Genomic DNA, 27761 nt, shown 5'->3' with positions numbered 1-27761 from the left:
GTCTGCCATACGCAGCCTGGCTTTTACTGATCTCATTTCCCATTGACCCAAATGAGCCCCAGCTGCAGCATGATCTTGTTTGTAATGGAAAAGCAGAAAATGTAGCCATGGAACTGCAGATCAGTTGCAGTGAGACTGGTGAGTAGAATAGACACTTAATTGACCGAATATGAATGAGAGATCCGAATGAGAAAAGCAGGAGCGGCAGCACTTTGCGCTGAGTTTCTAATGTACTCTCCTGTATGTAATGTAAGTGTAATTGATCTTAAAGGCTCTGCTGAGTGTCCCGGGAGATAACAGACTAAATGCTCTTCACATACTGTCTGCGTGCAGCCATTTACAAAACCCCTTCCCACACGGGAGTTTTACCCTCTGTGAACATGACCGCTGATGGATGCAATCTGTATTTTGGCGGACGCAGTCATTAAGTGATGTATGGCAGCAGTTCTTTCAAGACCAGTGGACGCTTTTTCAATACTGAGGACAATCTCTTAGTCTGTGTGCTGCCACATGTCCGACGGGGAGCCGCTTGCATACAGGCGGTTAGCACAGGCCGTCGTAACTCAGTCTCAAAGGAATGCCTATTCAGCACAAGGCGGCAGTGTGTTGTCAGAATCCCAGGATGGATGCTGGGGCATGAACAAGTGGTATCTGTCCTGATGAAGAAAGAACGGCCCATGATTTATTTCACAGGAAACACAGGAACAATTTTCAAGCCGGGCACTTTTCCCTTCACTTAGAATTTCTATTTGAATTAAATGAGGTTTGTATGTAGGCAGGCAGAGGGGAGCAGGAGGGAGGGCTGGGGGGGGTGAGGGGGGGGGGGGTATAGGATGCAGGAGAAAGGACATACTTCATCTTTTTCACTCCATTTAAAGTGTTGTTTTCAGCTACTTTGGAATGAAGGAGAAAAATGCTGATAGCATTGCGCCGGGATGTATTGCAGTGGGGTGCAAAGTACAAAGACCCTGGGTCAGACTTCGGGGAGGCATCCTGCATGCTGGGCTGTGCCCCCCACCCCCCTCCCCTAATTTCCTCTCTCCTCGTAAGGTCCCCAAGGACACACTTTTTGAACCTACAGTGATTGATGGGAGGTGTGTCCTTGACAGAGCTGGCCAAGGGCAAGATGCAGCTATCCAATTGTTTCACATATAAACAGGGAAATAAATGTCATTTACAGCATCTGAAGATAGGCGCTGTCATCCTCACTACCAGGACGCACGCTTAAAAGCCCACCTCATTATTGAACTGCAACAGCCGGCTGTATGAAACGGCTTTCCACATAAAAATGTTGTGTGCACCATGCAGAGCTGGAGGGGGGAAAACAAGATGAGAGAGTGTAGATGTTGAAGTCAACAATATAAGCGAAATATAAAAAAACATCAATGGTAGATATTACGCTTCACAAATATGCTTAAGGTCAGAGATCTTGATAATAAGTGGCCTTTGTAGTTCTATCCTCTAAGGTTTGGCCTATTGTGTTCACTTCTATACTCGTGTCTATCTACAGAACCATCTATTCTCTGACTTTGTTCCACTCTCTCATGGGAATGCAATTGTTCAGCATCTACTAGTTTGTATATTAATAACCGTTTCTGGTTTATCTGTGAGTCTAATCCAGTTGCAGTGTCATATCTAAAATAGACAGTAAAATTTGGTTTTCTGATCGCTTTGGTCCCAGTCTCCGATAAAGAGCATTAATTTAAGTCGAGATGAAATACAAAAAAAGCATTTCAACCCTTTGTCCCCGATCGTCTTGTGGATTTGTTAAACAATATATGCAAAACATTTACCCAAAAAGATTTGTTTTGTTATATTTATATCAAAATGCAATCATCTGTTCTTCCTGTAAAACCAGAGCTCATGTGTGCCTAAGTAAGCTGTTACAAACTACTTTTTAAACAATAATATCATGACATCTATTCGTCAATTAATATGCAACTTTCAGCGACAAGGGAGGTGTGTGTGGAGCCACAGGAACTCCATCCGAAGCCTGCCCACTTTTCATCTGTCCATTTAAATGCAAAGGATTTGATTTATATCCCTCAACTAACTGCAGCGCTCACATACTCTCGGAGACATTCACAGCACAGAAGATAAAGACGCTCTGACTTACGTTTCACTGGGACTTTAAGGGTCTAGAAAAATCAGGACGCCCTGAACAAGCCGTAGTTCTAGTCACCATTATGGTCACCATTCAGATTCCAACTGCAGGTAACCATAGCAACAGAACGTTCTGCTTTGTGCTGCGTAGACCTTGGTATAATCATGACAATGCACTCTGATATAGAAAATAACCTCAACACCATTTTGTGTTTTGTCACTTACATGCAACTGTTATGCCTCGTCAATTATGAGCAGTGGTGATCGTCAGTGTCAATGCAGGAAGCCGAGTGGTATGCAGGTCCAAGCGGTTCCACATGAGCTGCCAAAATCCATCCACGCTGTAGTAGTTAAGGTAACGTATTGAGACATGAGGTGCTGGCATTTATATTTTGTATAGATCCTTACTGAAGCTCACCAGGCCCTCAAAAACATGCCTGTCTTTAAAGAATTTAATAAAAAATGGTGCCATTTGCTATACAGGACTGTCTCAGAAAATTAGAATATTGTGATGAAGTTCTTTATTTTCTGTAATGCAATTAAATAAACAAAAATGTCATGCATTCTGGATTCATTACAAATCAACTGAAATATTGCAAGCCTTTTATTCTGATTTATTGCTGATTATGGCTTACAGCTTAAGAAAACTCAAATATCCTATCTCTAAATATTAGAATATCATGAAAAAGTATACTAGTAGGGTATTAAACAAATCACTTGAATTGTCTAATTAACTCGAAACACCTGCAAGGGTTTCCTGAGCCTTGACAAACACTCAGCTGTTATAAATCTTTTTTTTTACTTGGTCTGAGGAAATATTAAAATTTTATGAGATAGGATTTTAGAGTTTTCTTAAGCTGTAAGCCATAATCAGCAATATTAAAAGAATAAAAGGCTTGCAATATTTCAGTTGATTTGTAATGAATCCAGAATGCATGACATTTTTGTTTTTTTAATTGCATTACAGAAAATAAAGAACTTTATCACAATATTCTAATTTTCTGAGACAGTCCTGTATATGCCATCTAAAAGACACACTCATGTCAGTCGTCATTTGTAATAAAATGATATGCTTGTTCTTTATAGACAATGAAAACTATAAACAAAATATAAAATTGTTCAATATAAATTCATTATTTTCATTTGCATTTTTGTTTAACGACAAACACGATATGCGATGCTGATTGCAGAGTAATGTGTCTGTTGGTGTTGTCCAATGTAAAGTCTGTATTGGATCATGAGACAATATGATACACGGTAGCTTGTCTTTGACCTCTCTACTTTAGCCTCAGGAACTCATTCGACTGTGAAAACACATTGTGGTAAAATATGTATACGCCAAATGGTGTCTGTGTGCTCCCTACCCAGTGTGCACTGGGGCCCGTCATTCCTACCATACGCCACTGAAATGGCACATTTCGGCGGTATACAATTCCTGTAACTACCGTGCAACCACAGCTGTGTTACGATCATAACCATTTACTTAGAACATAGCCGTGGCTCCAAATATTGAGCTTTGTTAAACTAAGGAGTAAATAAGGCCGGCCGCTGGCTGTTTTTTCGCCACTGTTTTTAAAGTGCACGCTTTCAAAAGATGATCCATTATTCAAGACTGGTTTGGTCTGGTGGTGCTTTGACGTTGCGGGTACACTGCTCTTGTTCAGTCTAAGTTTGACCTGCTGATACTTAAAACGTATGTTCTTGTGTCAACCTAACACGCCATTTTTCTGCTGATTTGGTTCATAATCTCATGGCCCAATTGATGATCTTCATATTTATATATATATAGTCGGACATTCTGTCCTTTTCACAGCGTGGCTGCCGTGCACGTCATACATGTACAGTGTAGTCCACTGTCTTCTGGACTGCCATCATTTAATACCTGCAAAGTGCTCATTTAGTTCATAATTTATGCTGTCTGGTCTCCATTAAAAGCATCTGGAACAGATCCGTCCATTTAGCCTCTGAGGACACATGCCTCTAGAGTTCCAATATCGACGCTGGACTCAACTGGCCGGCGAGCTAAACATCGTCCTCCCGTCACACCTTCTCTCCTCCCCTCAGCCTTTGAGCACACGCCAGCACACAATATCACGTCTCCTTTTAATTCCACTTTTTGGGGTTTCTGTAAGTATCTTATCTCGGTGTCCTCGCTTTACATTAAAGTCTTTTTTTTTTTTATAGACTATTTTTTCTTTGTTTTTGAGTTTGTCATTTAGAGCCTGTTATCCAGCTCTGTTGACTTTTGTTTGTCACGTTTTTTTCTTTGTTTCTTTGTCGTGAGTTTCTTTTTTTATCTCACCGGCACAATGTGACTTTCTCTGTTCCTTTCGTGTGACATCATTTCATGTGCAGATAAATTAACTCTAAACTTAAGATGGCGATGCGGGAGAAACAAAGATTATGAGTCAGTTATATGGGGAAAAAATAAGTATTATGTGACTCAACATTCTCATAACGCTCTTACATCCCACACTAGTCAAGTTAGTAATATTATATATAATTTGTAGTTTTCCTTGAGGCCATTTCTTGATGGCAGGACTACATACATATGATGTGAACTCAAAATCCAGTTTAACGCCGTCATTTTTATTGTCATGGCATTGAAGAGATGACATGAGATATGGGGAAATATATGAGGGATGACATGCAAAAGTCTCGGGTCAGACGTGAACCAAGGACGTTGCGATTCATCGTCTCTGCCTTATTCCCTGTAGCTGCGTCTACAGTGTATGTAACAGGATTGTAAGTCGCTTTGGATAAAAGCGTCAGCTAAATGACATGTAATGTAATGTAATTAACCGCTCAGCTCCCAGGGTGCCCCAGTATTTCACGTTGTAGGGCCCGTGGTTGATTTAAAAACTCGCTCTTTGGTCACTGTAACTGCCACAGCAGCTTGAACAAGCGATTGTAATAATGAAAAAAATCTGAGGTAATAAATACAAGTTTTTCAAAATGGCAGCCGAAAACATGATTGCCTTTTCACTTGCGCACACATCAGAGTTAATGTCATGGCCACCAACTAATATATTAATAAATAATTAATTCACAAATCCTAGCCATGATTGTTGAGGAGGATCTGCACATAATTATCACAGGTTAATGTAATTACACAGGCACCTTCGGCAGGACTTACCATTACACATTACCATTGCCGCTGATTTACTGCACATGTAGGGTTACTCAGGAGATTAGTTTTGATGGAGACAGAGACCATTTCTTCAGAGAGAAAAGAGCGCAAATGCCTAAAAATCCTTACCTTTCTCACTTGGTCATACTTCAAAATGTTCCCCGCAAAATCATAAAGGGACATGGAAACAATGGCATTGATTAAAACTGCCAATGTGCGACCTGCTGAATTAATCAGATCTATAAATAAATGAATTAGAAGTTGGAACATAAATGAATCATACGCTTCTTTAGCCAATAAGTTTCCAAATGGCTTCAGGATAAATCCTGCACACTTTGTCCTCAAATGCCCACATTGTACTTCGACATATTTTTTCTTCTTCATTTATTCATAAACTAACCTTCCAGGGTCCACTTTTTAATTTAAAAGTGGGGTTAAAACAACAGTATGACCTCCAAACCTGTACTGTACATACCGTGCTTTGTCTGAGCAGCACATGGCCGTCAAATCCAGCTCTGCACATCTTTTGACAGTGTGAAGCATAATTTTGAGGTATTCTAATTTGATGTCAAATTAATTTCCCTCTTCTGTCTCCAGTAAAGACGTCTCACGTTCAACCGGAGTGGGCATGCTTTTTCACTAACTTCCCTGTTTAGATACTTCCATAAAATGGACTAATTATTTAACAGCTCACGCAATAAAATGACAACAACATATGTATTTTATACATTTAAACTCTACTTTATTCACCTGACTATGGTAAAATGTACTCAATGAAATGTAATTGAACTAAACCTTCTCTTGGAATTCACTCTTCATCCCTTTGGAGTGCTTAAATTATGTTTCTCAAGGGATTGTAATTTCTGAGTTCGAAAGGCAGCCGGTAATGTGCTCAGTGTTTTTTTATAATTCACTGACAACATCTTTGTATGTAGGAAGCATTGTTCATATGCAGCAGCGTCTTAGTGTGGAATCAAAGTAGGTTTCATATATATATCAGGCTGGAGGTTTGTGACAGGATAGGACGATAAGATGAGGGCACCTTTACTTATCCCCTGTCTCTCCGGCTTCCTGTGATGTACTGTCTCTGCTCTCCTGTTTTACCTCATCATTTTCTTTTTCCTTCTCCTCTGTCCTCTTTCGCTGGCCGCGCCAGAGCCGCTTTAATGATTTCCCGCTATTCACCGGCTATCACTAATCTTACCTCGCAGGTTTCTCCATCTATACAGTAGTTGCCATAACGGTGTGCTGTATATTTAGAGCTGCTTCAACCTGTGATAGAAATGTATTATCCTCAGATAATGGCGGATGTCACATGCATGTGATATTACGTTACATGTGGGATCAAGAGTACTGTGCGGGGAGGGCAATAGTCGCATTGGCTCACTGAAAAATAAAAAGAAGCGTGATCACTTTGAAGAAAACTGTAAGCATTTCAACTTGTGATTTCATCTAATAATAGAATTGATGGATTACGAAAGTGTCCAGGTTACGCGACTGGAGTTGGAAATATATGACACGATTAATTAGGCGTCAAGAATAAAAACATTAAGCAGAGCTGCAGAATGAATCGCTGTGTCAAGTCAGTTGGTCTCCTGCTGGCCTGTTGGGCAATGAAACTGAGCAGCACGGCTAAGATCTAATCCCACTCAGGACGCTACTAAAAATGCTGAAATATAAAGCTCACCATTTCCAATAGATATATTTATGAAACAACAAAACCCTCCTATTTCTAGAATGATCCGTGTGTATCTTCTTTTTTTTAACTCTGTTTTGAAGACTGTTAATCTTGAAACCAAAACATCTGAGTCTGGTCTTCATTGTCTTCATACAAAAACCTTAATGTGGCGTAATGCTCACAATAAGAGGCAAAATAGACATGTGTTTCAGCATATTGCATATATCGAGTTGAAAACACAGAAGGCATTTGCCTGATTGTATGTGTTCATTCGTGTATTTGTTTTATATGTCCTTTATTTAATCAGAAAGGTTCCATTAAGATACAATATCGGGGTTGGGAGTCCGGCACAAGATGGGCAGCAAGTAAAAAGGTTTCATATATGTCCAAAGTGGGATGGATCATCATGAAAATCAGACCAAAACACAGCAACAGAACATATTTCAATTTCTAAACAAGTCAAGAGAAGGGAAATATTTCAAGTTTAAAATCAAGATGCAGGTTTTTTTCTCCACAAACTCATTGAGGTCCATTGAACTACTTCATATATGAGTACAATGACATGTACGGAAACTTGCACTATTACAAAAAATCTATAGACTACATCCATGTTGTCTGCCTGCATATAAATTCACTGTATAGTCTCGGATACTTTGGACCCATCCTTTTCTCGACAAAAATGTTTCTTTGAAACAAAAATGTAATCCTAACTCAACCAGGGTATATTGAAAGTGGCAAATATGTGTTTAATATATATCTTTCTGCGATATCTATTTTTCAGTTTAAAAGGCTTTCAAAGGAGGGGACAGCATTGACCTTGTGAAAAAATGAGATTGCTGAACGTCTGTATGTGAGAAATAAATTGTGTTTCCAGTTGCAAACAGATGACAGTGAAGTAATATACTTTCCCAATGTTTTACCTTCCACGCTGCCACGCAGAAAGCAAGCATTTTATTTTGAAATGGCTACCGAGGGAGCACCGCGGAGTGGAGATAGTTACACGACTTATAAATGTTTTTGAATATTTATTAAGACCACATGGTGGCTCAGCGGTTAGTGCTGTGGCCTCGCAGCAAGAAGGCCCTCGGTTCCAATCTGCCAATCTGTTGGAGACTGTGATCTTTCTGTGTGGAGTTTACATGCTCGCTCCATGTCTGAGTGGGTTTCCTCCGGCTGCCCCACTTTCCTCCCACAGTCCAAAAACATGCAAGTTAGGTCAAGTGGAAACTGTATTGAATTGCCCGAAGGTGAGAATGTGTTCGTCAGTCTATATATGCGTGTTAGCCCTGTGATAGGCCAGTGGCCTGTCCAGGGTGCTCTCTCCGCGGCCAGTGCATGCTGGGATATGGACTCCAGATCCTTGCAATCCTCGAGTGTAGAAGATTTGAATAATGAGTATTAAATTATAATATAAATATGTAATGTGAAAAAACTCCTTCATTATTCTCAAAAAATAAGACTTTATATGCCTTACCTATCTGTAATTTGTATTTTTTTAAGAATAATTCCTTGTGAATTAAATACATGGCACGCAACACAAGTATTCTGAGAACATCCATCGGGATATTTCAGGTCTTGAAGGTGCAGCATGAATACATTTAGCCAGCAGGCATCTCCATGGGGAGCTAGCATCATTCATAAGGACCCTCGACATTCACAACCTCTCAACGTACTCTCAATCCACAGATACAAGCAACTCGTTAAAAGCATGATGATTAGTCCAATTCTTTTCATGTTATGTGTTTTTTATCAGCCTTTAGGTGCCTCATAGTGCACCTTTTTAATTGCCAACTATATTTAAGCATATTAGGAAGGCTTTACATTCCCATACCCAGATCTCAAACTTTTCACAGGAGCTCAATTGGAATCTTTTAAGCGACTCTAAACCTACGATAAGCTCATCACAGCCAAGCGTAGATGTGTTTTCCTGAGTGATCAGGATCAGAAATCCCTCACCAATGTAGGCTGCAGTAATGGAACTGAATTTAATACATTATTAACACTATTAAATTTTAAGCTGCGATTGTTACTTAGAGCTTCTCTCGTTGGTCACTGTCGATGCTGAACAAAGACCCCCTTTGGTTGTGTAAACCTTTTCTGCATTCAATGTGTGTTGGTTGCTCTCTACCACGATGGAAAGAATTGATGAGGCCACGGTGTTACATGCAGAGGGAGAATTTTTCGACGTAACATGTTAATTTGTTAATTCTTTGCTAAAAAAAGGCTTACACTGCTGAGGGCAGTGGCCATTGAAAATAAAAGCAAACACAGACTCAACTGGATAAATCATCATGCTTCTCTTGCAACACTGTAGGGAAAATGCTGCACAGTTGCTATGGAACCCTCTGTTGCTAGGCAATGGGTTGATTATCAGAGTTTTTTTTATTTTTTATATAAGAGGCAGAGTGGTGTTTTCTTTGCCGTCGACCACATTTTCCTTCAGAATTGACACGGTTTTACAACTGACAGGCTCTATGGAATAACATGACAACGCTATCCACGATTAAAATGCAATTCATCCACTTTGATGTATTCGTGGCGCACTGAATATTCAAACGCACCATATTTACATGAAATGTGAACATCATGAAAGGTTTCACTGGTAAACATCAATGTTGGGGAAAAACAGTACTTCTCCTCTCTATGTATACTGTACAAAAATGTATATGTGGCTGGAGCCTCTTTAATCAGATTTCATCACGTACTGGTGATGAAAGGGTGCAATGAGAAGTCTTTTCATCGGCTGAAAACTCGTTTTTCTTGGCACAAGTACAGAATCAACCCAGATATGCCAAAAGATTTAACTCAGCCTCTAATCTCAGCACCTGTTTGCTGGTAATTTATGCTGCTCCATTTATTAAAATATCCAATTTATAAGCAGTGGAGATAGTGAGGGAATATCATAATGTTGCCCTCTTGTGGTTTTTTATGGAACCAGCTTCCCCTTTTAGTCCAAGAGGCAGACACAGTCACCTCATTTAAGAGTAGACTGAATACTTTCCTCTTCGATAGTACTCATATAGGGCTGAATCAGGTTTGCCCTGCACTCAAAAAAACGATTCAAGCCCTTCTTAGAGGTGACACATTTAAATATTGTTTGATACATTTAAATAAATCAATTACAAAATGAAGATATTTATATTGAATGGGTGTAACACAAAATGTAGGAATACTTTCATTTATTAGATTTATTTAGGTTACACTCACAAAAACGATTCAAGCCCTTCTTAGAGGTGACACATTTAAATATTGTTTGATACTTTTAAATAAATCAATTACAAAAATAGATATTTATATTTAATGGGTGTAACACAAAATGTATGAATACTTTCATTTATTAGATTTATTTAGGTTAGATGGTGTGCATATCAACTCAAAATAAATGTGTTTCATTGAGGACTACCCTTTGCGCATGCGCCAGCTGAAAATCAGTTGTTTACATGAGGTGAAGACACTTACATTGCTGTACGGTGGTCTAGTGGCTAGCACTGTCGCAATTCCCAGTCGGGGCATTCCTTCTGTGTGGAGTTTGCATATTTTGTTAGTTAGTTTATATTTTGAGTTGGACAAACACAAATGAATTTAATTTAATGAATATCGTTATTTTATTTGAGATGTATTTGATACAAATGAGTTGGACAAACTTAATTACATTTTATTGCACTGATGTGCTAAATTTGAGTTGGAGTTGCATATAATTATTGGATGGAAAACCTGCCAACAATTTAATTGAGTTCATCCAATGAGTCATTTCTTTGAGTGTACACTCTGTCATAGTCATTGAATGTGTTGTAACTCTGTAATGTTACAAGGGACTCTCACTTCCCTTATGTTTAATGAAGTCACCAATTATTCAAATGGAAGGCATATCTTATATTACATTTCACAAGACTGAAACTAACAATGGTCACCCTAAGGCCAGAGTAAGCAAAGGCCTGATAGGTCCTGCCAAACTCCATCAAAAATCTAAAGATTTAGTGAAGCATCTCTTATCAGTAAATTAGTATAAACGCTGGGAAACATGTGAAGCATCATGCAGTGTTTTATTTTAGTGCAGTGCAACTTTGTTTATTGGAAAAATAAAGAAACCAATATCAGACTTTGGGAAGATAGAAGATGAAGTTGTTCAACATGTTTTATGTCTGAGGAAAAAATAGATGTTTCTTGACATTGACAATCCGTGATAAAAGCACTTGATGTTTTTTGCAAACCTGTCAAGCGCCCATCTGGTGACTCTCTCTCAGACTAAAGAGTGAGACCGCATTAAGCACAAGCTATGACTCCCCATTGCAGCCGTCTTTACCGACTCGGTCTATCCCTGGCATTGCGGTGACATGGAATGGCTTTCTGAATCTGGTTTATTTTGTGTACAAACAAGAATAATTTCTGAAGCATTTATTAGATTTCGACAACACTGACAGGATACCATGGGATTTGGAGATATTGGACATCTGAGGTCCAGCTACTGTGTGGTAGGTGGTTTACATTTTTTTATTTTTTTATTTAAATAAAACAAGATGACCACTACTTCACTCTTAGCTTATATTGTTTTCATATGCACTTCCATTACCAATGAAATCATTAAATAGGGCAGCCTCACCGCCCACTACAGTTTAGCTTGTCTGCCCTGCGGCGAGATGAGACTGTCAGACTTGAAGCTGAATGTGGCGACACATTGTTGGAGTCGAGCGGACAGCATACATACATAATAGGCAAAGAAAGAACAGATCTGATGAATAAATAAATAAAAAAGCAACTGTCAACAAGGAGTGGAAACATAATGAGCCCAGCGAGATGCGTGACTGGCTGTTTTTTTATCCATCAAGGGAAACTAGAAGTTGGATCCAGCTGCGATCATCATCGCAAGGTTCCCAACCTGGCTGCTAATTCCCTCATCCGTGATCCAGATCAATCATCCGATGCAGGCAAACACTTTAGATGTTCTGAGGATGGTATAATAATTGTAAACTGTTACCAAGGGGATCATCAGGCAGGCAGCACCATTCAGTAAGCACGTAATGTAAATGTTACAGCGTTTAGTTTCAAAATGCAGTCATGTTAGTATTATTAAGGAGGCATTTCCCAATAAAGATAAGAGGAATTAGGCCCATGACACCCCAGAAGGCGAAGCAGTAGTTATTTCCCTGCTCACAATATGTACACAATTCCATCAAGCATCATTGCTTTTTTGAAGAGTGAATGCCATTTTATTATGCAATAAAAATACCATTTGTTTTTGATATGTTGTTTAATTGATCACCTTTAGTTCTGCTAGATGGCTCTTTTGGGACAAGGTACTGTGAAAGTCATTAGCACATAATTTACACTCTAATAGGAAGGGTATCTGATGAGGTAATGATATCCAGGCAAGCCAGCAATACTGGTACACAATTGATTATTAAAGGACTAGTTTGTGTTCATTAAATGTCCTCTCAGTGAATGAAACCGCCTGAAACAAAGATGACTTTTGGTAAAATACCAACAAGCTCGGATGAAAAGCAATGCCATACAATTATACGAGTACTCTGTCAAGAAAGTTGGAAAATACCGCCTCTTTAAGGAAACCATATGGCAGTTTCTCAATCAATGTTCACCCAGTGATCAATATCTCATTGGCACCGAAGTGCATGGTGGTCGTTGACTGCTGATGCACTGTAAGCTTCTCAGGTGTCAGCGCTCTAGAATTGAATGTACTTTATGACTTTGATTGACTATGATTGTGTACTTTTTATTCTATTTAATAATAGTTACCTCTGTTGCAAAAGACTCTAGAGAAAGCTGGAGGTGGACTTGATGCACACCTCCAGGAGCCTCATAGCTGTAGGTAACTGTCGGAATGTGTTTGAAAATCTTAATACGCCCTGAGCAAATTTTAGATGAGGATTAGGCTTCATTTTATTGCATAAATGATTATAGATAATTTTTCTATGTAGGTATTCATGAGTGAAAGGACAGCGGCAGCCTTGTGGGAGCCAGCAGGGTTCTTAAGTTTCAATTGTTGTACAAATTAAACAAACAGGTTAATTAGTGAGCTTTAGATCAGCTGATATTTACATATTTTGTTACCTTTGTCTTGATGCTAAGCTAAGCTAAAAGTCTGTTGCTATGTGTTTATATTCACCCGGCAGATATGAGAATGAAACTGTATCAAACGTGCAAGTAAGCTAATGAGCCAATTTCAAACTCTTCTTTTCATAAATTTAAAGGAATCACTGCAAAATGCTGCCATATTTTATATCGTAAGACTGCTACATTGTTTTGATTGGCTATTGAATTGCAATAGATCTGTATAGATGTCAGTCAGATGTGTCAGTTGTCCATTTCTGAACTTATAGAAAGACACTTCAATGGAGATGCTCCTCCAAAGTGAAATCTCTTCATTGCTTCGCTTAGCTTAGTTGGCTAACTCTCCTCTTTTATTGGTACACTGGTGCTTCTGCAGCATATATATTGTAATCAGAAATAAATTTCTTTTCTTTATTTTTTTGTCAAAAATTTCAAAATTGATTATAACACTGAAATATTATAATCATTGATTTATTTTTTTATTCTTGAAATATTTTTGATTAAAGCAAACCAAAAAAAAAAACTAAAAAAAAATTTCTCATATTCTCAGAAAAAAAAAAAAAAAAAAAAAAAATTTATAAACACAAAAAAAAATCAAACATTTGAAATGTGTTTTTGTTTGTTAATATTTTAATTCGATGATTGTTTGTTTACTAAATAACTATACTTTATTTTTTTTCATGATATATTTAGAGATATTGATTTGAGTTTTCTTCTTTTTGCTATCAAAAAATAAGCAATTAAAAAAATAAAAACTAATGCATCAGTTTGATTGAATGAAAGAATGAAATGCGCATTTTTTTTTTTTTTTAATTGCATTACAGAAAATAAAGAACTTTATCACAATATTCTAATTTTCTGAGACAGTCCTGTATATCCACCAATAATTGATGCCACCCTTTGCAGTCCCTTTGTGCTCATGGCTCATTCTCGTGTGCATGCTGGCAGCACGTGTCGTCCGTACTCCGCCACACCTCAAATGGTCAAAAAACCCACAGGGCACCTTTCATTTTGTAAAAATTCTGTAAATCTCTTCTATTGTCCGAGCGCTGTCGCTGTGCCCAGTTCCATGGGGAAGGGAGGGGGGGGGGGGAGCGTTCAGTCAAGTGGCAAAAATGGTCGACAATTAGAGATCAGCACATATTGTTTCTTTGTCTAGTTTGTTTTAATGGACTCAGATGTTTGTTGAAAGCTGTTCCTGTTGTGATATTGAAATCGGTATAAAATCAGAAGCGGGTCGCTGATAGGATAATTGTTCAGAAACACTGTGGTTTGCCTGGGGACAGTATGTTCTCACTCACTCACTCCTTCCTTTTATATCAAACCAAGACAAAAGGATAGACTAAAGAATGACTGTAGGACTCTGTTCATCTGTTCAGTCGTATCGTTTTTTCTCTCCAAATATTTTGTGGTTCAAAAAAATCAAGCATTTTCGAGACAATGTTTGAAATGGTGGTTGACACTGAATGGAGAACTGCTTATTTAAAGATGTAACGGGGTACTATTGTTATCCCAACTTGTGAAGTATAAGTACAGGTAGCTGCGGTGACAAAGTGAGTGCCTCAGTTTCACTGAACATGGGTCAAAATATGCAGAAAGAGAGCGAGCGAGTGAGAGGGAGAGATTTGATGCTTTCTGTTTTCATCTCGCGAACAAATGTACTTTGACATCTCCGGGGAAAACTGTTACTGGTTGCCTTCACAAAGTGCGATGCAAAATGGCCCTACTTCTTCCCTTCTTCCTTTTTTTTTTTTTAAAGAGATGGGTCAGGGAATATGACAAAGCTTCAGGGCATTTAGTGTAGTGGGTGGAGTGGAGGGGAAGGAAATAGGATTACAAAATATAACAGGGAGGAGATGAGCCTCTCTTTTTTTCGCGGTGAAGTGGTTTGCTCGTTAATATTTTAGTACAAACATCATAATTCACCAATATCTGCAGGAAGGAATCCATGTTGTTTCAATCATTTCGATGAAGCAGAGTACATGTGTGCTGACCATCGTTGCTTTTAAAACTATTTGTGTTGTTTGTCTTTTGACCATCTGATGGTCATATTAAAGTCAACGTGCCCACTCCTTATGATGCATCCAGTTGTGTTGAACTCAAGACAGAAAGGCCCCAGAGCTTTACACCAGGAGTTCTGTATGCCTCCTAACGCTGTGATGTCACAGATGAGTACAGTCACGACTGTCTTCCCTCAGGCTCTCGGGGAGTATTTCCTGACCCTAATACCTCAGTAGAGAGCACAGGATATTACACTATGCGCCGTACAGTAAGGAGTAGGTTTGTTTGCAGCAGAGCTCACAAATAAAGGACTACATTGGGATCATGTTTTTCTAATTTAGAGGTTCATTAAAGTCTTGACCAAACGGTCCAGTTGAGATCATTAATAACATATTTACTCAAATGATATCAACTGGTATGGTCGCCTGCCCACATAATTCCATCAAAGTGCATCGGTTGGTTCCCATATTCCGTGAACTGGAGAAGTTAAGGGCAGCTGGAGAACACCAATCCTCGTCCGTCGACTTGTTAACGTGTGCAAAAATTGCCCAAGACACACATCTGCCACATGCTCCTTTTTTTCTCAAGCAATTATCAATGTTATAAAGCCAGGTGGTGTTTAGCCAATCCACTTTTATTTGCAAGCTGCCCCACTAAAGCTACTTAGAGTTCAAGCGGATTCACACACTGAAACGTGCGCAGTACGTTTAGTTGCGGGCGGTCAATGTGGATTTCTACCTATCAGTTTTTAGCAAACTGTGCTTAACATAAGAGACACACTTGTGTGAATGATTTATTTGGAATAGTGTTGGTGCAGACACAGACTCAATGGTCCCTGTGGTCAGAAGTTGCATCGGGTCCTGGCAGTGTGCCCGGCAGGAGGGCGTAGACGTCTGCCCAGGCATGCAAACAACCTTGTGTTAAACCACCTCTTTAAGCCATATTTGCTTTGGGTCTGTGAGACGTGGTTGTACTTTGCACGAGGTGCTTGGACCCCATTATGATGTCATGCATCAGCACTGAAATGTGCTGATGCAAAGTACAACTCAATAGTTATTAAACTAAGTGGGCATTACGCTTGGTGAATTCTCACCTATATGAAACAGGACAAAACAAATAATTGTATTGTGTTTCATCAGAGCAAACTGATGTGTGATTAAAGCATGCTTAATGAAGTCTCCACTGGCTAATTTAAACAAAAAGTTTTTGCTCAGATGTGCTCATTCCTCTTATTTCAGACACTAGCATGTCCGATGAGCTCCATTCTCTAAGTAATAGAAGCCAGACACATGATATGTGGCTCTATGCTGTTATGACTGTGATGAAGACCATAGTTAGCGAGGGTAAAGTGCAGACTGACAGCTTTGATTGGACTGTATTTTTAGCCATATCAAATTAAAAAAGAAGTATCGTCGTATGGCCTTTTCATGCACTTAGATTCTTTATTGAGGGTTATATTGTCAATTTTTATACATTGTCAAAAATATTATGGGATCTGAACTGTGCAAGTTTGCAACACATAAACGTCACCATGACACATGCTGTCTACAGTAACTGCCAAGATATTTTTTCCCTTTCATTTTTATTTCAAAGCATTATATTTTGCGAGAATTCAGAAGAAAGGCGAAGCCGTAGATCTGATCTGGTCAAACGCAAACGATACACACAAAATGTTGATTACATAAAAACAAAAGAAACCTGTGCATCACATCCATCAACTGAGCCTAGAAATGTGTCACCCCATAAGAATCGGTAGGAAGCTGTGGACTCCTACGTAACTCTTGCTTCAGCTCACAACTGTTACATTGTGCAGATACGACTGTGTGGGGAATGACGCCTTGCAAAGTTTTAAATAAGATTGGAAATATGAAAACAAGTGATCCAAACAGATGTGTCAGGACAAAACCAACAAAGGACAAACACCTAACTTCTATCTGCTTTTGATCCGGATGGTAAGAAAACTGTCCATTTCTCATCATGAGCGTCTTCTGTCTTGTTCTCGATTCGTGCGGTGAGTCAGAGAAAAGGACGAAGACAAACAGTGGCAGGGAGAGAGGGACTCTCCAAGGGGGTGGGAGGATAAGAAAAGGCACATAAGCATAATGTTTAAATTTGAGTAAAAGAAGGTTCTGTCCCTTTTTGATTTTGATGATATATGCAGGAGGTACATATTGAAGTACAGCTGTTTTCCGTGTTGTTTATGATCCTTATGCTAGACCGCGAAATATTATCTGAAAATACCGATTCAGCATCGCCTCATAAACCAATCACTGGAACGTTTCTGCTGTTTCTTTTCTCTGCGTCAGCACTTCATGTTGTGTGGCCCGATCATTCTCGCAGAAGCAATGTAAGGCTGACACGGTTCGAAGAAGAAGGCACGGGGGTGGGGGGTAAAGGGGGGTTTAGGTGTCAACATGAGAAGAAAAAATGCACGGAAGGACAAATAATTTGAATCTGCGTAAAAAAAATCAAAAATACAAAAATCTATTCGCTCACAAAGTCCACTGCCTCGGGGAACAGCTTCTCAAGTGCTGGGGTCGGGTTGTCTTTATTTTGCTGCATGCTGGGGAAAAGTACCAAGTAAAGAACAGAAGAAAGAAAGACAAACAAGTAACTGAATAGACTCCAGCCCTCTCTGCAGTTCCGCGTCGAGCTTTTTCAGCGTTGCTGTCAACTGTGTTGACCAAGCAGGTGTTGTTGTAGCGTTATCTCTATTAACAGACCTCCTCAAGTGAATGCGGGATCTGTCGGCAACGGGACACGATGTTGGTATCTGAAACGTTCTAGTTTCTGTTTGTCGTCCGTTTATTGTTGACCAATGAATTTGGTAGCATGCCGTCAAACAGTCTGTACGGCGGTCGTAAAAACCCTCTCTGGAACCCATCGGCTCTTGCCTGATACAATTGTTGTCCCACCGAGGGGTAAATCAACGTCAAACAGGGTTCCGAGATCAGTCGTAGTGCGGCGCTAATATTCCAAAGTTTATTTGGAGTTAACCTTATATGAAAAGAGCTGAAAATAACTAAACTAATTACCTCCAGCTTCGTCTTAAATGGAGAGCTCGAGGGTCAGGGGACAGACACGGCTGTACACTGTTGCACACGAATGGTAATTTATCGTTATTATTAAAAATTTGTTTTCACCGCATAGATGTGAAGCATGTAATTAAATACGTTGCACACAGGCTTGTCCATGTGATTGTACACAACATAGTCACACGTTATGTCTGAAGGCACCTCTTCATGGTTCCACTGAGTGTGGGCGCATGGGCCCTGTGAATGGAGAAGCCTTGTAAATCGTAAGTTGTGTGAATACTGAAGTGGGCTAAGTGTTATCTTGACATGTAAGGGAGATGGTGTGCATAGCTGTTTACATGTCTCCAGCATGTACTGAAATCATGTAAATGAGACACAGTCTGCTCTTCACGTTCCTTGCTAGCCCGGAAATTAGAACGGACGAGTGCATTTTCCCTGTGTTGTTTCACAAGCATACGCTGAGAGAAGCTGTTCGTTACTCGCTGTTTTATGTACACTCTCTGAACAGCAAAAAGAAAGAGAAAAACGATTAAAAATGTTCATCAATGTTGTTCAACATGTGCAGATAATGCAACATGTACGTCTTTGGTCTAATGTTGGACTTTTAACAAGGAATATTGGAATCATATGTACGGGTGAAATCCATTCCTCTGAGTTGCAAACATCCTCCACGATGCAAAATCTGACGTGTGAATTGAACATCATCGTTTGCATTGTTTGGTGCGCACACATTCAACGTGCAGCAGTTCCTTCTCGTACTTTTAAGGTGACGCTTTGTACTTTGTTTCCTCAGGTCTTCCAGTCATCGTAGGAATGAGCATCAACATAGCGAGCATCGACTCCATCTCAGAAGTGAACATGGTAGGTTACAAACTTCTTTGTTTTATGATCCCTCACTGGCTTCCCACTTACTACGACTGCCAGTTGTGATTGTTGGACAAAATGACCAAGGGAGCCAGGCCAATATTTGGCTCATATTGTAATCCTCACACTACTCTGCCAGACAGCTCACATCGGGATGCTCTGACTAAGACTTTGGAGCAGTCAGGAATGCAGGCGGAGTTGTGAAGAAGGAAATGTCGCCGGTGTCTGAGTGACGTCATTTAGTCTCACAGCACGCTCTTTATTTCTCTCAGCTTGACTCCTCCCATATGGTGTGGCAGATTTCCTTTTTTTTAAAATGTTCTCTAGTTAGGGTCCGAGCGACAGACGAAGTCTGTCCGAGAGGACCCTATTGTTATTGTTAGGGGAATTATTCTTCTGATTTTTTTTGAACATTGGGGGCATATTAGGGGTATGTATCATATCCCAAAACTCACCAATTTGGCAAGCTTGTCAGGCTTGGTGAAAATAGCCAGATGACATGGACCTCGAAATTCGGCTTTCAAAAATTGCTCTAGCGCCACCTGGAAGTTTGACCGGCGACGCCTCACCCAGTTTGATCAAATGACTAGCTTTTTAGTCCACTTGGACCTGCTCTACAAAAGCCTCTCAGGACCCTAAGCTCCGCCTACTTAAATTTTCCGCCATATTTTTGGTGAAACACATCAGAGGCGTTTGCTCCGACATACAGGGTCCAATTCAAACCAAACCTATTGGAGATAATGATCATGGAAGCTATATCATCTAAGATCTATCATTTTATTTCAAATATATCATTGTGGTAAGGATCTATGGCCCAGCGAACATTTTAGGGGCGTGTCCTGTTTTGAAATGCTCATAACTTCAAGACTATTGGGAAAAAAAACAGACTCTCAGGATATGTGCAGAATGGAGCCTGAAACATTCACAGCAAATTTCGTGTAATTTGAACCGTAGGGGGCGCTACAATAATTCACCAAAATTGGCCGTTTTTTGCGTTTTTTTGCGTTTTTTGCTTGATTTGGCCCTTTTCCACTTTTTCCCCTTCGATTATTTCTCCCACAAAACGCCAACAGAATCGGCTAAAAATCAGTTTTATAGAATCTCAAGACTTGAATAATGAACACTGTGAAAGAAAACGGACTTTTCGTCGGTAGGAAATTTTCGGTTTTTTACTGCCAATAATTTTTTTACTTTCTGTGATTTCTTTATGTTAAAAACTATTGCTTAAACTCATCCAATACTAACGCAAAAAATCATGTGTGATGCCAGTCAAGGCCTGAACACATTCACACGAAGAAACAAGCACATTTCTTGGAGGAACACCTATTGATCACCTATTGAGAAGTAAAATAACCAAATTTTTCTGCCCAAAATAATGTGAGCTCCTACGGCTACCTGTTAACCAGCTGGATCATAGCTCACCATGATAAGTGTTGGTCTGGACACCTGGAGATGCGTGTTCAATTCCAAGACAAGGCAGTGTTTTTTCATCACTTTTTTTTTTTACATTGAATTTACATGACGTGATCTATACTTCACGTAGGGACACACGACGCATGAATATGTTCACGTAGTTAAAGCGCCACCTAGTGGCTCAACTGGACTTCCTTCAGTACGCCCCAAATTTGTTTGACTAGCCCGTTATTTAGAATGGAATAAGAACTCTCTCTCTCTTTTCTCTCTCTTCTCTCTCTTGTCTCTCTCTCTCTTCTCTCTCTCCTCTCTCTTCGGAATGACTGAGATGGCGCTGTGTCAGGAGTCCGTCGGTAGCTCCGCGGAGATTGAGTTTTTGTGTTTATTTTAATGTTTTCTTGCCACAAACACATCGGCACTAACAGCATACGCACTTTTGGACATAAACCTTGCGCAAAACAAGGGTTTTGTCCACTTTTTCCATCGATCCAGCGCAGAGATCGTACGAGCGAACCACCTCAACAACAGTGGAGCCGCTTACGGGGAGAGCATTAAAACATCGAAATTGAACAGACTGAGAGTTCAAGCCCACCGTCCACCTCTGCCCAGCATCCTAGTCTCTGGAAAATAAGATGGATGATGTTAGGCAAGGATCAGATTCCAACGGGACATGAGGGACTGTAATATCTTTGTCTGATGAAAAACTGATGACTCGCTGGTGCCGGATCGAGTCATATGTCCAACCGAGTCCTTCTCTGTTTTCCGTGCAGACAGAACGGAAGAGTCTGGTAAATCAAGAACATTAAGACTCTTTCGCTCCTGCTCGCCGAACCTGGAACATCTGACGATCTCATGCCGTCCATTCTACCTTCCCGGAGTTCAGCATACCACCACAAGCGGACACCCATGATGTGTTATGTCGGCATCAGAACAAGTATCCCGACGCGGCTGTGGTGGTGGCTGGGACTTAATAGGCTAACCTAAAAAGTCATGTACCAGAGGAAAGAACGTTGGACCACTGCTATACGCCATTCAAGAGAGGCTACAAGGCTGTCTCTCTCCTCCGCTCGAAAATCAGACCATGCCGCCATTTTTCTGCTTCCGGGTACCGCAAAAGATCGCCTGGAAGCGGTAGTGACGAGGAACGTGAAGCGGTGGTCTGACCAATCAGAGGCTGAGCTACAGACATGATCCAATCCAGTTCCAGTGACGCCAGCGAGCTGAAGTAGCAATGAGCCTCATAGCGTAATTACGATCATCGCCCCCACGGTAAAAGTTAGGGTCTTTCCTAACCAAAAGCCGTGGGTTGATGGATCCATCTCTTGTATCCGCAACATGGACGAGTACAAGGCAGCGGTCTATGGACTGAGGAGGTGAAGGAAGCCAAAAGGAGGTACCGAGACAGAGTGGAATCACAGATGGAGCAGCGCGACACCAGGCGCCTATGGCAGGGGCTACGGACTATCACAGACTACCAGAGCAGACCCCGCTATGGTGAGTGCCGCGCATCCCTAGCGGACGACCTGAACTCATTTTATGCACGGTTTGAGGCTAGCAACAACAGCTTAGCTCGCGGCTAACAACAACACCGAAGGTAGCCGTTAGGTGAGTTCTACCTGGGGACGAACACACACCTCTGTGACCGAGCACAGAGGAGGGCTCTGTTGAGGGTGAACACCAGGAAAGCTGCAGGTCCAGATGGCATATCTGGGCGAGTACTGAAGACCTGTGCTAATCAGCTAGCTCCAGTGTTCACCACAATATTCAACCTCTCCTGGCTGAGTCCGTGGTCCCCGCCTGCTTCAAGAGATCCACTATTGTCCCTGTGCCCAAGAATGCTTCTCCAGCATGTATGAATGACTACACCTCGGTGGTCATGAAATGCTTTGAGAGGCTGATTCCTCCATGGACGTTTGCTTATCGCCCAAACAGATCCACAGATGATGCTGTCTCCCAGGTACTGCACACCACACTCTCTCATCTGGACAGCCAGAAGGGGGAGACTGCTGTTCATTGATTATAGTTCAGCTTTCAACACCATAGTCCCTCCAGACTGGCCGGCAAGCTGATTGAGCTGGGACTGAACACCCCTGTGTGCTTGGATCCTGGACTTCCTGACCGCCAGGCCACAGGTGGTCAGGTCACCCTGAACACAGGATCCCCCAGGGTTGCGTCCTCAGCCTGACTGTGTGGCCAGGTTCAGCTCCAACACCATCATCGATGACACAGTGGTGGTGGGCCTGATAGAAGGCCTACCTGGAGGAAGTTGCTGATCTGTCACTCTGGTGCCAGGACAACAGCCTCATCATGAATGTCACCAAAACTAAGGAGCTGATTGTGGACTTTAGGAGGGTACAACAACAGAGGACGACTCACCACTGGGGATTAACGGGACTACTGTGGAGAGGGTGAGCGGTATAAATACCTGGGAGTCCACATCACCGAGGATCTGACATGGTCAACAAACACAGACACTCTGGTGAGAAAGGCAACCACCTCAGGCAGCTGAGGAAATTTAAAGTTTCCCAGAGGATCCTTCAGTCCTTCTACTCTGGAGCTGTAGAGAGCGTCCTGACAGGAAGCATCACAGCCTGGTTTGGCAACTGCCCACCCTGCAGGACTTGTACACCAGGAGGTGCAGAACCAGAGCCGCAGGATCATGAAGGATCCTCACCACCCCAACAACAGACTGTTTCAGCTGCTGCGGTCAGGCAGGCGCCTCCGTAGTCACGCTGCAAGAACAGAGAGACTGAGACGGAGTTTCTTTCCTCAGGCCATCAGGACTGTGAACTCCGACCTCACCAGGACCCCCACATAGACCCACACAACTGCCCCTCTTAGGCACACACACACACACACACACACACACACACACTTACTGTAAATATTGTGGTTTTTTTATTGTAAATAGTGTGTACTTGTTGCCCTTGCACATTCCTGCTGAGCATTGCCACTTTCATTTCACTGCACACCCTGTGTGTGTATGTGACAAATAAAACATCTTGAATCTTGAATCTTGAATCTTGAATCTTTTTCTCTCTCTTCTCTCCTCTCTCTCTCTACTGCCCTCCTCGCTGGTCTGATACGGATCCGTATTGCCCTCTTACGTCATTTTCAAAATGAGCTATATTGATAGACAGCCAAGAGCAGTGGTCTCAAACAAGGCTCTGAACAATACCAGAGAGGCATTATGATTTTTTTCAGTCTGGCCACGCATCCTAGACTAGCCCGTTATTTAGAATGGAATAAGAACTCTCTCTCTCCAGTAAACAGCTGGACGAGGCTTGTTTATAGGACACATGATTCATGAATATGTTCACGCCGCCGCCCGGTGGGCGCGCGCGCCCCCCCCCGCGCGGGTGAGCGAGGACCCGTTCGACGCTGCTTGCAGCTTTAATTTTCTTTCTTTTGTTTATTCGTCTCGCTTTTGCATCTGAACAGATTGAATCATTTTCAACCTGTTGAAATCCACAGATGGCTTTTTTCTTTGATATGTTAATGATTTACTCAAGATGTCTTCTTATACATCTTTGTATTCTAAAGGCATGCTAGTGTATAGACATATATGTATATATATATATATCATTTATATTTTTATATTTGTATATATATATGAAAAACTATGCTCTAAAAAATTTATAAACAAAAAGCACCCAAAATGACTGTTTGTCATCGGCTTGATATTTCTTTAACCCTTGTGTTGCCTTAGGGTCATTTTGACCCGAATCAATATTACACCCTCCCCCCGCCTTTGGGTCATTTTGACCCGATTCAATGTTTCACACTCCTGTTACCTTTATATTTACTAACATATTTTACCCTTTGGGTTCAATTTGACGCCAGCAATTAAAACCTCCAGAAAATTATTAGAATTAATATTGTTTCCCAAGTTTAAGTGTGAGGCACTTTATGTTTGTTTGTTGACTACCGAAATAACACCGACATTAAACATTGAATGGGGTCAAATTAATCCTAAAGCGGGGGGAGGGTGTAATATTGATTCGGGTCAAAATGACCCTAAGGCAACACAAGGGTTAAACAGTCAAGTGTCAAAAAAGGTTTTTGTTTTTGTCAAACTAATTTATATTTCTGCATTTGAAATAGGGTATTTTCTATCGACAGATATGTTTGAAAGGGTTGATTGAGTTGTTTATCAATAGCGTGACAGCCCTAATTAAAACCTGGTTGTTCATTTACTTCTGTAACAATACAGAATACCTTGCATTGTTAATTACAAAACCGGATGTTAGGGTTTGTATTAATAAGTGATGCCCATTGAAAGAAATTCCTTTAAAATCATGTGTACTTTCCTACTTTCAATCACTAAACATCTTCAGAATGAAGGGAAAAATTACTACGGATGAAATATTTACTTGGAAAACTGTTCAAATGCGTCCAAAAAAGAGAGCATGCCGGTCAGTAGGAGATAGCCATGTAGTTTCAATTTGAGAAAGTGGTATTTCAGTATTTGTTTTTTGCCTTATCAGAGTTGCTTATTCCTCTTTTGTCCCCCTTCATTAAATTACATTGTGGTTTTCTCCTGAATGAAGGGATTATATTAAAAAGTTCTCGCCACCCTGTTTGTGCTCTCATATGTAACATACATTAGGTTACTGTCTTTCAATTGTAATTTTAGGATAGACAAATAATAAAGTGTTTTGTTTTTTTACCTGTGATAACATGTATCTTCATGTTTTACTCCCATTTCAAAAAACCAAACTCAATATGAAGGGCTCATTCAAATCAAGCACTCGTCAGACGATTTGCACCGTAGCTCACGATGTCCTTGTGTACAACTGAGTGTTTTTGTTATTTTTGTGTGTGACTTCACATCAGTGTTTCCTTCTCCACAGGACTACACCATCACAATGTATTTCCAGCAGAGCTGGCGGGATAAGCGTTTGGCCTACAGTGAGATGAAGCTAAACCTGACTCTGGACAACCGTGTAGCAGACCAGCTTTGGCTCCCTGACACCTACTTCCTTAATGACAAGAAGTCCTTTCTTCACGGTGTGACCGTGAAGAACCGTATGATCCGACTGCACCCAGATGGCACTGTGTTATACGGGCTCCGGTAAGAACGCTGTACACTCAGCTTTTCTCGCATGCTTTGCGTCATAACTTCTCATTTTTATTTGTGACTAATCAACACCGGATACTTGTTGTTGTTTTTCATCCTGTTTGGGTTTTCTTTCTCCATCTCAACATGTTCAACTTGAACTACTGGCACTGCAATTCTCAAGGATTATTTCTGTAAAGAAACATCTGCTTAGATAAAATAGAAATGATGAATAAATCAATTATTTTTAATTCACCCAAATAACAGTTGTGTTCAACAAAAGGCAAAACTGTTAAGAAAGCAGATGACAAATGATAAGTGTTCATTGTTAATGTATGACTGAGAGCTTTAACTAAAATAATGTGCATTTGAGCAACACTATGTAACTTCTTTTAGGGAACTCACACATTCTTCTTCTAACAAATGAAATGATGAGTTCATAAGCAATTAAAGCCGCTTCAATGCACTAAGGGGTTATGCGGCTCCAGCTTTACTGGTCTGGTGCGACCAGTATGGTCAAGAACAGTTAAGAGGGGGAGATGTCACACGTCTTATCATTGGGGGAGAACACGTGTGAAATCAAATCTGCAGCATCGCAGCTGGATGTTACACTTCACCAACTTTATGACGCCTCTGCACTTTCTTTGCTCCTGCAGTCCGGAATTAAAGGGAGTGAGCGAACCGGCCTCTCTGAATTGCCCCTGTGTCTGCCTGTTCCCAGCGAAGGACTGGACACCTAGTCCAGGGTGTTTCTCTGTCGTCTGCCCAGTGCATGCTGGGAGTTACCCAGAAAAGGAAGGTGGTGCTGTATTGAGAAGGGATGCCTCACAAGTGGCGCCAGAAAAAAACAGATCACAGCTGCTAGTGTTCTGGTCTCAATTATGACACATTTATTTTTGGCAAGAAATAAATACATGTGAAAGTTTTATTTCTAAAGTTAATAGTCTGCAGAGTTCTATGTGTGAGTCAGGACAAACAAAAACACTATTTTGGAAGGAGAGGGGGTCATTAAATCCAAGACTCTTGCTCCCAGAAAGGCAAAAAAAACGTGACAAATACTCACCACCTCAATATCCCAGATCACTGTGAGAAACTAGACAATTCTAACCACTTGTGTGCCCAATTTTTTATTTATTTTTAAATTAACATCCGGGGCTAAAGCCCTGGATGTTTTAGCCTAGGGACGCCACTGGTGCCCCCTCAGGACTTGGTGCCCTACGCGCAGCGCGTAGTGCGCGTTATGGGAGCGGCGGCGCTGATCACAACTCTGATCAAAACATAAACTAGGGATGATTAAATGACCTTCAGAATTTAACCGATTAAAAATGTATTTACCGACAATGTATGTTTTGGATACCATTTTCTCCGGAGCTCATATATATTTACTTTAATACTACAAGAGGGCGCCCCATTTGACATTGTTTTGTTTGGCGGTCAGAAAAATAGGTCAGATAAAAGAATAACACGTAATTTAAATCATAAATATTTTTATATTAATTTCAATCTTTTCAAAATTTAAAATTTAAAACATTTTATTTATTTATTGTAATTGACCTCTCGCGGCCCACCTGCAGTACCTTCCTGGTGGGCCGCGGCCCACACTTTGGGAATCGCTGGTGTAGATCATACAAAGAAATGAATTATTAATGCAATAATCAGTATTCAGAAACTCTGAATTCCTGAATTGGCGCAGACACAAAAGGAGATTTAATGGCAAAAGTTGTTTTCTTTTTTTCTTTTATGACTTTTCACAAGGTATCAGCTTTGTGGAAATGCAGTCTCACCACTGCGTTAAAGGCCGCGCTGCAAATGTCTGCCTCTCGGATGAATCTTTAAGGTTTGCTTTTCACCCTCTGTGACCGTGTTTACATGCATTCGAATAACTGGCTTAGTCGGACTGAAATCGAATTATACGTTTCATGTAAACACCTTTGTTCGACTATGTGCGGTCCGACTACGATCCGATTAACACCCCTGGATAACTCGATCCGATCCGGTTGAAAATTCGACTATTGCGGCATGTAACGGTGAATTGGATTAGGAACTGGACTTTGCGTCTTTGCGCATGCTTGAGATCCCGCCGCCCTCCTCCCCCCTCCCTCCCATGTCGTGACCCGGAAGTCGAAAGAGACGATAAGTTGTCACTGCCGGGAGCCTGGCCGGTAGAAAACAAACAAACAACGCCAATAGCGCCATTTGCATTCGCTGTACTCCGATTAACATCATGCAAGAATAGTAGAGGGATGTAGCTTCGCCTTGCTCTCTGTTCGCCATCTTTCTCGAAATGTTGATGTTGTTGTTGTTGGTTGTTGTTGGTAGTGGTGAAGAGGTCAAGCGGAAATGGCTGTATCACTGCAAACCCTTCTACTCCCCACGTGAGTTCGCTTCATTCATCCTGGCCGGAGTTTACAC

The 27761-nt window shown here is 40.9% G+C and overlaps 1 protein-coding gene across 1 annotated transcript in view; it reads left to right on the top strand.

Moving 5' to 3' along the window:
* gabrb4 (gamma-aminobutyric acid type A receptor subunit beta4) overlaps window positions 1–27761 on the top strand; it is a 64872-nt gene that overhangs the window by 12830 nt on the left and 24281 nt on the right. Inside the window, exons 3-4 of the mRNA XM_056443621.1 lie at window positions 18807–18874; window positions 25144–25364. Of these exons, the coding sequence (XP_056299596.1) occupies window positions 18807–18874; window positions 25144–25364 (289 nt within the window). The remainder of the gene's footprint in view (window positions 1–18806; window positions 18875–25143; window positions 25365–27761) is intronic.

The sequence above is a fragment of the Pseudoliparis swirei genome, chromosome 3 (assembly GCF_029220125.1).
Source record: "Pseudoliparis swirei isolate HS2019 ecotype Mariana Trench chromosome 3, NWPU_hadal_v1, whole genome shotgun sequence".
In the NCBI taxonomy this organism is placed as follows: domain Eukaryota; kingdom Metazoa; phylum Chordata; class Actinopteri; order Perciformes; family Liparidae; genus Pseudoliparis; species Pseudoliparis swirei.
The sequence above is the reverse complement of the archived record's forward strand: the minus strand, read 5'-3'. Positions and strand labels throughout refer to the sequence as shown.